At 39.9% G+C, this 12,634-nt stretch overlaps 2 protein-coding genes across 11 annotated transcripts in view; one reads left to right on the top strand and one right to left on the bottom strand.

Annotated features, from left to right (window-relative positions):
• Window positions 1-6,178, bottom strand: part of LRRC40 (leucine rich repeat containing 40) — a 48,203-nt gene extending 42,025 nt beyond the window's left edge. For 2 of the 6 annotated variants that reach the window (XR_008915979.1, XR_001627592.2), the window contains exons 1-3: window positions 5,903-6,173; window positions 2,220-2,401; window positions 947-1,020 (exon numbers count right to left, since the gene is read on the bottom strand). Coding sequence is in view for 3 of the 6 variants with exons in the window: in XM_007480397.2 (XP_007480459.1) it covers window positions 947-1,020; window positions 2,220-2,401; window positions 5,903-6,038 (392 nt within the window). In the remaining 3 variants the exon portion in view is untranslated. Of the gene's footprint in view, window positions 1-946; window positions 1,021-2,219; window positions 2,402-5,902 lie in introns of all 6 variants that reach the window. The other 4 variants (XR_008915980.1, XM_007480399.2, XM_007480397.2 and 1 more) reach the window with 3 other exon arrangements.
• A 100-nt stretch (window positions 6,179-6,278) lies between these two features.
• The window catches only part of SRSF11 (serine and arginine rich splicing factor 11), a 30,289-nt gene continuing 23,933 nt past the window's right edge, over window positions 6,279-12,634 (top strand). For 2 of the 5 annotated variants that reach the window (XM_056814937.1, XM_056814936.1), the window contains exon 1: window positions 6,280-6,430. The gene's annotated coding sequence lies outside the window, so the exon portion shown is untranslated. Of the gene's footprint in view, window positions 6,431-12,634 lie in introns of all 5 variants that reach the window. The other 3 variants (XM_056814940.1, XM_056814939.1, XM_056814938.1) reach the window with 3 other exon arrangements.

Below are 12,634 nucleotides of genomic sequence, written 5' to 3'. Positions count from 1 at the left end.
TTTTAAACTTTTATCTTGTCTTAGAATCAGTTCTAAGGCAGAAGGGCGGTTACAATGGGAAAGAGAATAGAAAAGGACAGATATAAAGGCTATTGTGAAGGTAAAATTAACAGGGCTTGAAAAGTAATTTAGATGTTGGAACAAAAGCAAATCAAGCCAGACCAAAGTAGATGGATGAAATGATGATTACTGAATTTAACCAAACATGGTATCAATAAGATTAAAGTTTAGCAGCAATTAGATCGTCTTCATAATGGGGTTAAATTTATAATCAGCCAAGAAAAGTTTAGGTAACTTGAACAGGAGAAAAAAATTATTCTTTGATTTTCAAAACTAAAATTCTTATACCTCCATAGAGAGGTATGTGGGTGGCTCAGTGGATTGAGAGCCAAGCCTATAGATAGGATCTGGCCTAAGACACATCCTAGCTGTGTGACTAGGCAAGTCACTTAACCCCTATTGCCTAACCCTTACTACTCTTCTGCCTTGGAACTAATACATAATACTGATTCTAGGACAGAAGGTAAAGGGTTTTAAAAAATGTAAATTTGTTGTCAATCAATAAATGATGAATTAAATGTTGTGACTTCCCAAATCACAGCAGAAGTAGGTTTTTAAATCAGGCTGCTGTCTTTATTTATTTATTTGCCTCCAGGGTAGACCTGTGATTTCTCCCACAAAGGGTACTCACAGCATGCAAACTCCCTACTGATGGTCAATTTATCTGGTTTTAAAAAGTTTTAAAACTTGAAGAAAAAAAAAACCCAAGTTAAGAGCCTTCCCAGGATCAGAGTATGTACAGACCCTCCAGAGTTGAACACTGGCCCAATTTCCTCACCCTTCCCCTCTTCCTCCCTCTCTCATTACTTAGAAAATTAAAACCAAACTAATTTTAAATTCTTCCCTACAATTATCAAAATTAGAAATAAGTGCATTTCAGCCTTACCTGACATTAAGCTTCTGAAGATTTTCCAGTTCACCTATAGCACAAGGAAGGGATGTCAGCTGATTATCATGCATCTGGAAAGAAAGCCCATAGATTCAGACTTAGATAACCAATGTTTCTTCTTACCTCTAGTCCTTTGCTCCCAATTTTCTCCACCATTCCTTCTACTACCACTTTTCAACTTAGCCAATTCCCTTAATCTCCTTCTAATTTTGGTATAAGTAAAAGAGGCTGTTGATGCAAAATCATCCTTGGAAGCGGAAGGTTCCTTGATGCTGACTGAAGCTTTGCTCAAGTGGTCAGATACAAGGAAGTCTGATTCAAGCCTCAATCCAACTTCCACACATAAGTTAGTCAACTGCTACTGCCTAAGAGGGGTCTAGAAACTGACAAACCTCCTTTCCTGGGCAGAAGCAATGAACTTATCAGCTGCGAATAAGGCAGTAAAGGAGAGAAGATTCCTCCTGACTCCTGCTCCAGTTTACCCACAGGACCACACACACACACACACACACACACTCTGAGTCTATCATACAAATCACTGCCAATTTGTTCCACATTTTCTTGGATTTTCATTTTCAGTGATCTGGTGCAAACATGCAAGGAAAAGAATAAGCTAGTAAGAGTGGTTATACTGGCTGAGGTAAAACAAGCCCCCAAATCATAGAAATAAAGTCTTACTGATTCAATGAGCTTGAAAATATGGCATGTCAAAATTAAAAATCTGGTTTCAGAAAGAACAGTAAAATTCAGTTAACCCAATATTTTAATTTAAATCCAAAGGGAAAGTAAAAATATTCCTGTTCTGTCAAGTTAAAAAACCTATCGATTCTAAATTTCAAACTGATAGTGTTTAGAGATCTAAAATATTATGCCATATGAAAAAAATTCACAATATGGTCTGTAGTATCAAAATTCATTGTCCATGAAGTTATTCAATCATTATAATCTCTAAAACAAAGCTTTGTCATGATGGCTGGATGTCTTAAAGAGGTTTCACTTGAGATATTCTAAATAGCAAGGACAAAAACTACACTTTTTATGAGAGAATAGGGATATGCTGCAGGGTGCAGCTCTCTCAACCAAGCCCTAGTGAGCTGTGAGATTCCAGTCTGCTTAAAGGCCATAATTTTGACATGATTTTCCTGCATTACACCAACAGGAAGTAGAAACCTTTCCCTTCCTACTTCATTTTCAAGAAATAAGCTGAGCCACATCTTCTCTTCACAATGTCAGGTTATATTTCAATCAAGCAGTCAGTCAACTTACTTACATCAAGAATAGTCAGTGCAGGCAGAAGTCTGAGGTCATCCGAAAGTGACTGAAGTTTATTGTTGGATATGATTAGCTTAGTCAAATCTGTCTGCTCCCACCACCGTTCAGAAGAATTAAAGGAATGATTCTGGTTCGCTTCCTCAGGAAGATCCAGATTTATTCGCCAGACCATTTGAGGGACTATTTTTTTCCAAAAGTGAGAAGAAAAAAATGTAATTACATTAATAGTTTACAATTAATATTAATGTTTATGAAAAATGAAAATCACAGATTAGTATAGTACCAACAAAAAAATTTTTTCAAGCTTGTTTCTGTTAAAAAATAAGGAAAGGAAAAAAATTAAAAATTAAAAAAAAATAAGGAAAGGATTAGGAGTAAACAGTATTGGTGACTGGAAAGAACAATGGATTTGGGGTGACAGGAACAGAATTTAAATCCTCAGCACCAAGACAGGTTATTGTGAGTTGTCTTTTCTCTTTTCTGATAAATATCAATTACCGCTACTCATCTATAAAATAAGGAAGGCGAGCCGAGATATCCTCAAGATCTCCTAGACATCCTTTCTAGCTCATATATAATGCTATGCTTCTAAGAAAGAATTCAGAAAAAATAAAGATTGTTAAGCTCTCATTGAACTCTATTATTCATTCAAAGAATAATTAATTGCAATACTATACAAACTGTTTGTAGTAAGATGAAAAGACACCCATTCAATCATTTTCTAGAAGACAAATATAGTCTTGTAACCTAAGCCAGGAAGAGACAAAACAAAGAAAGAAAATTACTAACAAATTATCCCTAATGAACACAGAAGTGAACATTTTCAGGCTACAAAAACATATTAGAAAACTAGGTGGAGTTTATACCAGAAATGCAAGACTAGCTCAACAAGGCAAACTATAAATATATAACAAATTCTGCTAATAATACAAATAATATGTGATTACATATATGATGAATAGGTTTTTGACAAAATTCAACAATCATTTCTACTTTTAAAACTCTAGAATAAGAATAAGTGGACTGTCCCTTAAAAAAAAAAGATTTCTCTAAATTCAAGAGCAAACATTATATATAATGGAAAAATGTTAAAGTTTTTCCCAGTAATATCATGGGTAAAGCAAGGATTCACAATTATTACCACTATTATTTAATAGTGCTTGTAAGCATCTAGGTGCTGCAGTAGAATCAGGAAGATACAAATTCAAACCTAGCTTCAGGTACTTACTAGCTGTTACACTAGGCAAGTCCCTTAACTCTGTTTGCCTCAGTTTCCTCATCTGGAAAATGAATTGGAGAAGGAATGACAAACCACTCCAATGTCTTTGCCAAAAAAACCCTAAATGGGGCCAGGCATAATCAGACATGACTGAAAAATGACTAAACAACAAAATACCAGCTATACCAATAAGGTCAAGGAGGATGAGGATTAAGAAAAAGATGTTGAACTTGAGAACTAAGAAATCATTTGTACTTTGAAGAGCAGTTTGGGTTGAATGATAAGGTCTGAAGTCAAATTAACAGGGATTAATAAGAGAGTGAGAAGAGTAAACGTGGAGGTACCTATTGTAACAGTCTTTTCAAGTTTAGCTACAAAGGTCAGAAGAGATAGAGGATAATTAGCAGAGAAGGATGTGAGAGTTAGTTCAGTTTAGGGGAGACATGGGCATATTTGTAGGCAGTAGGAAATGAGCCAGCAGAGAGGGAGAGATTGAAAATAAGTGAAAGAATGGGATGATAGAGAGAAGGGTCAATCTGATAGAGATGATGAGATGAAAGCAGTAAGGTGACTTCATCATATGAAACAGAAGCATAGGAGAGAGTGGCAGAAGGATGACCAAAAGGGAGGTAAGTAGTGAGTGGCCTCAATTTTTTTTTTTCCGTAAAACATGAGGCCAGTTTCCCAGCTGAAAGGGTAAGGAAAAGGGGAACTATGAAAGGTTTGAAGAGGGATTAGAACTATGATAAAATTGCATTTTATTCTGGTCTCCCTGACCACCTCTTCCCTTTCTAGTCAGTGCAGTAAATTTTAGCAGGAAATAAGATTGCAAAGGGGAACCTGGAAGTCATGTACAAACTATCCCAAAGACCAAAGGAGCAAATTTACAAATTTTATCATATATTAACTAAATTTCACATCATGGCAATAAGTGCCAAATCAGGAGAAATCCCAACCTATGGGCTATTTGTCAAAGTTCTGGTCCTACAATATGCAATTTCCAAATAAAATCTACATCTTCACAACTCCAGACCAGCAGAATATTAAAAAAAAAAAATGCTGATAACTTTTAGATAAAGGGTTTGAAGTTTTATTTATAACTTTGAGATTATTTGGACATGTTCATGAACTAATCTTAAAGTGGCACAGATAGGAGTTAATGTTTCTCAAAGAAACCTTAAAAAAATAAGACCTCCAATTTCTGTCCCCCAACTTTCTCCCACCTTTATTGATATGCCGCTGAGAGCTCCTAACTCTAATTCAGTTATGTGAATGATGCTCTCTGCCTCTCCCCTTCCCCATTTTCTTCCCCAACTCATCTGCTTAGGGTATTTAAGGGAGAATTAATAGGTATGTTGAAGTTCCTTAATGAGTGTAGGAGTTGGGAAGGCAAGAAAAATTTAAAGCCAGGTATCAAGCTCAAAGAAAGGAGGTGATTGGGGTCTACAGACAACAGTTTCCCAAACAGTCCTCCTAATTGAAATCTCTCCTCACTCCAATTCAACCTTCATATACTTGCCACCAAAGTGATTCTGTAAACCACAGGTCTGACCACAGCACTCCTCAGGAAGCTCTTGGTTCTCTATAACTTCCAGGATCAAGCAGGAACTCCTGTTTGGCATTTAAATCTCTTCCCACGTTTCAAGACTTCTTAAACATTACTCTCCTGCCCAACTCACTAGGCCACTGATGGCAAACCTTTTAGAGACTGCTTGCCTGCTCTGCCCCCATTCAGCACCTGGAAGGGAGGGAGAAAGGAAGGGGAGTGGCCCAGGTGCTCTGCTTTCATTTTCATTGGGCTGCAGAGAACAGGGGCTGGGAGGTGAGATGGAGAGGGGAGAGGAGCTGCTCAGTCCAAGTCACTCTGCCTTTCTAGTACCTAACTGGCAGGCAACCCCAGCAGAGTGCCCAGAGAAAAGTCACTGCCTGCCTTCTCCAGCAGGTGTGCCATAGGTTTGCCATCATGGCACTAGGTCATATACATATACATATATATGTGTGTCTATATGTGTGTGTGTGTATATATATAAATAAAGGCTATACCTACTATATATGCCAGGAACTGTGCTAAGTAATCACAGAGAATGCATAATAAGGGAAGAAAAGATCCACACCTTTAAGGAACTCACAGTTTAACTTGGACAGATAACACAGAGCTGAAAAGTGTGAGGAGAGAAGGGAAGGGGGGGGCGGGATAGGGGGCACAGTGGAGAAGTCAGAGAAGTCCTGAAATGGTGCAGCAAGGTGGAAAATGGAGAGATGTCCGTGCTGAGCCCTCTCCTCCTAATGCTGCTCGGAGTTCTTGGTGATGCCCTTCGTGAGGGGTGCAGGTTAATGAGGAGAGATAGAGGAAGTAACCGAAGGCCTGAGGAATCGGGGCTGGGGGGGGGGGGGGGTGAGCGGAGGGTGTAGGCTCGGCCCGGCGCGATTTCGGAGTCACGACTGGCACAGCCGGCTCTCACCTTCGTTCAACTCTCGGCCCGAAAGGTTGAGCTGTCCGCTCTTCCGCGCCGCCTTCAGCAGCCCCTGTGGAACCACTGCACAGTTGTCACCCCGTTCATGGCAAAAGCCCGGCACCTGCTTCTTTAGCCGCGACATGTTGACGCTCCCGCCTCAGCCAGGGTAGCCTTGCTCTGGCCTTGTGACATACAAAGGGCGCGCCGCGCCACGCCGCAATCCACCCTAACCGATTGGCGCCTTAGCTCTAAGGCCCCGCCCCACATGTCCTGTGACGTACAATCTGCGCGCCCCCGCTCCATCACCTCTAGCCTGTGACGTAAAAAATACGCGCCCCACCCCGCCTGCTGGGCCTCGCTCTGAGGGAGGGAAGCGTCATACGGACGTGGAGCCCGCACGCGATGACGCATTGACTGGCGCGCCTGTGACGTAGCCAGCGGCGTCGCGGGCCCGGAGGGAGGGAGGCAGGAAGGAGGATTCTGGAGAGGTGCCGGGGTTGACTGCGTGTTCCTCAGAGCCAGCGTCCTCCTTAGGTAAGCGGGCGTAGAGGCCGAGGGCCCGGGACCGGAGACCGAGGAGCGGGGGCGGGCAAGGGCGCCTAGGCCTTCTGCGGGCGAAGGCCGGCGAGCGGAGACGGCCTATGGGCCGGGGAAGGCTTCGCCGAGCGCGCAGGCCCCAGGCCGCGCCGAAGGCCCTTGGCCACTGTGCGGGCCTGGTTCGGGAGAGGGCAAATGTCTGGGTTTCCCTGGGCCCCTACTCTTTCTCTTCGTTCCCATGTTAGCGGGGTCAGGGGTCAGGTCTGGGGGCGAGGGGTGCGTAAGGCCTCAGAACCGTCCTCCCGCCGAGAAAGGTCGCCGCGGGCCCACAGGAGGCGCTGCTCCTGAGCCAGGCCTCTGGGTTTCACCAGAAGGGTGTAGACGTGTCCGAGACTGGCTGGAGAGAGAACTTGGGCACGGATATTAGGGCAGCGCTTCCTGACGATCTCCTGAGGGCGAGCCCCGCGACGGAAACTGCCCCCGGCGAGGGCAAAGAGCTGAGTTCTCGAAGCCTCCGGCTTCAGTTTAACCATCTGTTGAATAGGAGGCTATTCCTTTGACTCAGTGATTAGTCCGAGAGAAGGCAAACCGAGATCTAAAGCGTGTGCCTTAATTAGCACCTATTGCTGGGAGATGGCCCGTCCATTAGGTTCCGGGACAAACCACAAATAGTCCCTGCCCTCCTGGAGTTGGTTATCTATTATCTCGTGGAGTTTGTAGTTTAAAGAGAGACCACGCGCAAACATATAGACTAAGCAAGTTATCGACAGGAAAAATAGAAAACTAGAGGGATTGGGAAAGGCTTCTATTAGAAGGTGGCATTTTAGTTGGAAAGCCATGGAAATCAGTAGGTGGATGAACAGCGAGAGCATTTAAAGATTAACAAAGTGGAACCCTGAGGTAGCTCTGTGGTTAGAGGGCGTGGTCTAGAGGTTCTAGGTTCAAATTTGGCCCCAAACTTTCTAGTTGTTTTGACCTTGGGCAAGTCACTAAGTGCCTAGGCCTTATCTTTTCTGCCTCGGAACTAGTGTTTAATATTTGTTTTAATACCGAAGGTAAGGCGGGGTTTTGTTTGTTTTATAAACAAACTAAGACTTGCCTAAGTCTTACCTCATTGGGAAACAGCTTAAACTCAGGTCTAACCCATAATATGATTTGCTCTGCAGTTTCCCAGAAGTGCAAACACTCGCACAAATGCACAGTTATAGTTCTCCACCAGCTTGTCACTAAGGCTAAAATTTGGGATAAAGAGATTGTCAGACAATTAAAATATAATTAAGGCTAGAAGGAAAAAATAACCTTAGCCTCTAATTTTGTGTTAGTATACTTATTTCACTTCTAATACAGAAAAAAAAAATAGCTTCATTATAGAATTGCAGATATTGTTATTAGAAATTAACATTTTCATTATTGATGTTGAATTACAATAATAATATTGGGGAAATGGTTCAATTTAAAGAAAGAAGAATATTTTGCTTTATTTGTGACAGACTAAGCAATAGTCTGAGGTATTGGTAATTATTTTTTGCAAGTTAATTGATCCCTTTTCTCCCTCCCTATATATAATTCCTCTTCTAAAAATTGTTGTTATACTTTATATGCACTGTGGAGAAGTCCCCTGGAACAGCATGCAAACCCTTTGAGGCCAGACTTTAGCTGGGTATTGTCTGGACATTCCTCTGAATGTACAATTTCTGTGACTGGCAAATCCTTTAATTACCCTAAGCCCTAGTTTCCCTGACCATGAAAGCTGAAGGAGGTGGTCTGTGAGGTCCCTCCCAATTCTACATCTGTGATTGTGCCCTCTTTAAGACATACTGTGTGGCAATGGATAAGTCACTTAATGGTTCTGTACTCTAGGCACCTTTCTCACACTAAGTTGCAGAAGCTTTGACCTATGTTGTTAGAGTAAGGGGTTTCCTTACTTGGAGAGTGTCTATACCACTGATGGCTAACCTATGGCACTCAGGGCACTCTGTGGACATAAAGCCTCCATGCCCCCAAGTTAATTGCTAGAAAGGCAGAGGGATTTCGGTGGTGCTGCTCCCTTCCCCCTCTCTACCACCCCATAACATTTTATTCACATGACCTGCTGCTCTGTCCAGCAGCCTAATGGAAGCACTTCCTCCCTACCCTGTGTGTGGTAAAGGTGGAGTGGGGCCGGGCCCATCACACTAACTCTAAAAAGTTAGCTATCACTGCTCTATACCAACGAAATATACTACTTCATCTCTGCACCTAGCATGGTGCCTGAACACACACAAGAAGCATTTATTTAAAGTTGACTCATGGGGCTAAGTTCAGGGGCAGAAAATGGAAAGTATTGACTAATGTTTATAAAAATTTTATTGATGTTTTTGTTTATTTTAAGTAATGTTTTGGCAAAGTAGAGGGTTTGGAACTTGATATATAGGGATGAAATATTTTATCATTCAACTGGATTAATATAGGAAAACTACCACAATTTTTGTTTTGAGTTGATGGAAATGTTAACAGCTTGAATTTGGTTTCCTTAGTGAAACAGGTATACTTAACAGCAGTTAGCTCACTGTCTTAAGTACTGTCATCTTGCAGTGTTTTATTTCAAATTTTATTTATTTAAACTACTTATACATACCTGTAATGTCATTGTGCATTCTGTTTTGTTTTTGCTCAACAATAACAACAAATATTGATCTGACTTTTTTTTTTTTAATTGTGATGAGACTTCTGAATTTAGGCCAAAAAAAAAGACCAAAAAACTATCCCTATTAATTGAAACTTGTACCCTCATCTATAACTTTCCTTGTCCAGTGATACCAAATTCAAATAGGAATAGAGGACCACATAAATATCCTTATGTGCCTTTTAAAAAGTAATATTAGTTTGCATTTTTATTTTGTTAAATCTTTCCCAATTAACATTTTAATCTACTTTGGGCTTCACTTTGGGAGTGTTGAGGTAGGGCTGTATGTTTGACACCTTTCCCATGACCAATCTTTTCTTGTACTCAACTTTATTTAGCCGGTGAGAATGGAAGGAAGCACTTCTGGATATGGTATCTTAATGTGTTATGGAGAAAATTTTTAAAGTAATATTTTCTTTTTTTCCAGTTTAAAAACTATGTGGACTATGGGTGTCCTCAGGCTTAGATCTATAATCTTCATGTAGGTGTAGGGGACTCCAGAAATTTAATTTAAGAAATTAAGAAATATTTAACCTAAGGTTCTATTCCTATTTGAGTTTGGTATCACTGGACAAGGAAAGTTATAGACCAGGGTACAAAAGTTTCGATTAATATAGGGATGGCTTTTTGGTTAGATTTTTCTAGTTTTGACAGGGGGAAATCAAAAAGTCCTTTGCTATTATAATTTTTTTTATCTATTTCTATCTGTATCTCTGTTTTTTTTCCCCTCTAAAACTCTGGTTGCTATAACTTGGTGCATACAGATCTAATGTTGATAATGCTTCATTATCCATAATCACACAGACACCCGAGGCTTCAATACAACCGTTGTAGTTTCTTCTAACATTTAAATCGGAAACATGTTTTAAATCCATTATTAATAACCATTTCAAAGTGTTAAAATTAGGAAGGGATATGAACTTGAATTTCTAAGTTATTGCATCCATAAGTTTTCAGTGCTTTTGTTTTCTCTCTAAAGGGGGGGGGGGGATGTCAACAAATAATTTCTATTTCACATAGTGGGGAAAATGTTAAAAAGTCTTCCAGATATAGCTCTTTAACAGTAACACATTTAAATACAACTGTATTTGAAGACATTTGTTAGATTTGGTTTAAACAACGGTTAACATTGTAAATATTTAGATATATTTTAAAAACAACACTTTAATCCTTGAACTAGTTTTCACCCAAGCATAAGCTATGTTTCCAAGGTCTGGAGGGTGAAATTGATTTGAGTCGTTGGGAGGGAGGTATTAAACATATCAAAAAAATTTTAAGTCTTATAATGTGCATTTTTTTTTTACCTTTCTCGGTTATCTTTTTAAAAGTGGGTCATTAGATAAATTTTGACATTTTCCTTTGTAACATCATAATTCCTATATTGATGTGGGTTGTTAATTTGTTTTATGTGATATGCAAAAAAAGTTTTGTTTTGCATTCATATATACTTTTTAAGTTAAGGATTGAACCTATCATTTCACTAGCCAAGGAAGCTTCCTGATAAGGGGACTTCTACCAAAGCAGATTTACATTTTTCTTTCTTCGAGCATAACTACCCTGTCTGAAAGAAGTGCCTAGGGGACAAAGGTTAAAAGACTTGCCTATGGTCACTTTGCCAGTTTGTATTTAGAGGCAATACTTGACCCAAAGCCTTCCTAACTCCTGGGCCATCCTGCTTCACCACATACTTTTTCTTTAAATACAGTTTTGTTACAATGCCTGGCCCCATTTCTATCCTGTGAAAGAAGGGTAGCTATTTTCATAATATTACAATTATTTTTATTTCTAACAGTTTATAAATATTAATAAATAATCCATATAAGCAGACCCTGGTATTTTTAAGAGTATGAAAAGTCCTGGTACCAAAAAATTTGAGAATCTTTACTTTAAATAAATCTAAACAGAAAATGAAACTATTCAGAACATATTTTGTGTGCTCTCTCTTTCAGAAATTTTATTGATAGCTTGAGTCCTCCCCTATTTCTCATTTTCCAAAAGAAAATTCTCATGTGAAAATTCAGATTAAACCAATCCCTATGTTGTATTTTTTTTTCTGTACAAATAATATGCCTTTAAAAAATAAGTAAGCTCCTATTAGCTCAGGAAAGTACCTTGTTTCTTTGATAACCACAAATATTATTGATACATTTTTACTTGTATCCTCAAGTGGGGGGAGACTGTAGAGGTGCTACTTTTTCTATCTTTTTTCCCTCTGATACACGACCTTGCCAACAAAGTAAAATAATTGTTCCATGTCAAAATAAGAATATTAATTTAGCTTGTGGCATTCCTACTTTTTCAGTTGATACAGAAGTCATTTGCTCTGCAGGACTAGTTTTGCCTCAGATAGTTCCTTTTTTTTTTTTACTCATTAAGGGGAAATCTTTAGTGTAATTCTCACATCCATCCCCAAGAATTTAAAAATGTATATGAACATCACAAAAATGTTTGCCTTTTATGTAGTTTTGCCTCAAATATTTCAAATATTAGTAAATATCTCTCTGTCTGCTCAGGCTTTTTAAAACTTTCCACCATAAAAAAAAAAGTGTTGGCCCCAGCATTAAGAAAATCTTGGCTTTTCCCTTACATGTTGATTGTCTTTTCCATTTGATTGAAGATAAAAAATAGAGCTTTCTAAAATGGAAGTTATCTTGAACTTTTTTGTTCCGTTAAGGAATTCCAGGTTTGTTGGGTTATTGAAAAAGTTCCTGGGACTACAGGACAGTCTAGTCAGCAGGCATTATTAAACAGCCTTTCTATCCAAGTAGGCATGGTGCCAACGTAAGACAAACTCACCTTCTGTTGGATGCACACAGACACACATAAATAAGTACAAAGTACAGATAAGCTCTGACTATATGGCCATTTGGGTGAAGGGATCCAACTTTCAGGAAAAGCCTGTTTATCCCAACAGTCAGAATGCTGAGGGAGCATTTTAGGCAAATGCACTGCAGTGGGGGATGGAATGTCCTGTGCAGGGGAGAGGAAGTAGACGTGTGTGACTACCCTGGGGAGCAGCCCTGAAGGAGGATGGTTAAGTAATTAAGAGGTTGGAACCTAGTCCTGAAGTGCTGAGTTTGTATATTATCTTTGAGACTACAGAACCTACTCAAACTCTTCCTCCCCTCCCCCCTTCTCTCCAGGATTAATGTACTAATGTCTGTCGGGCCTGTGCTGTAAGTGCAGTCATTTTTGGAGAGGAGAGAGATTGGGAGTGGGGAGTTAGCAGTTAGTGCCAGCCCTGATAATGAAACTCTTGCCATATAATGTGGCCAAGAATTCATGAGGGCTGAGACTGTGGCCTTGAAGGGAACAGAAGGATGTGAAAGATTGTGAAAACAAAATGGCAGGACTTGGACTTTGATTGTATGGGGGGGGGGGGGGGTAAGGATGGCCTTTGCACAAAGAGCTTGTGCTCAGAAGGGTCAAGTAGGGTCCCTTAGATTTGTGATGTGGGAGAAAGAGCGTCATGAATTCTGATTTGGGCTTGTTAAAAAGACCTGAACCTCAGTAATTTGGGGTCTTTCTCTTCCCCT

This window comes from Monodelphis domestica, chromosome 2 (assembly GCF_027887165.1).
Source record: "Monodelphis domestica isolate mMonDom1 chromosome 2, mMonDom1.pri, whole genome shotgun sequence".
Lineage (NCBI taxonomy): Eukaryota > Metazoa > Chordata > Mammalia > Didelphimorphia > Didelphidae > Monodelphis > Monodelphis domestica.
This window is presented reverse-complemented; position numbering and strand designations above follow the sequence as displayed.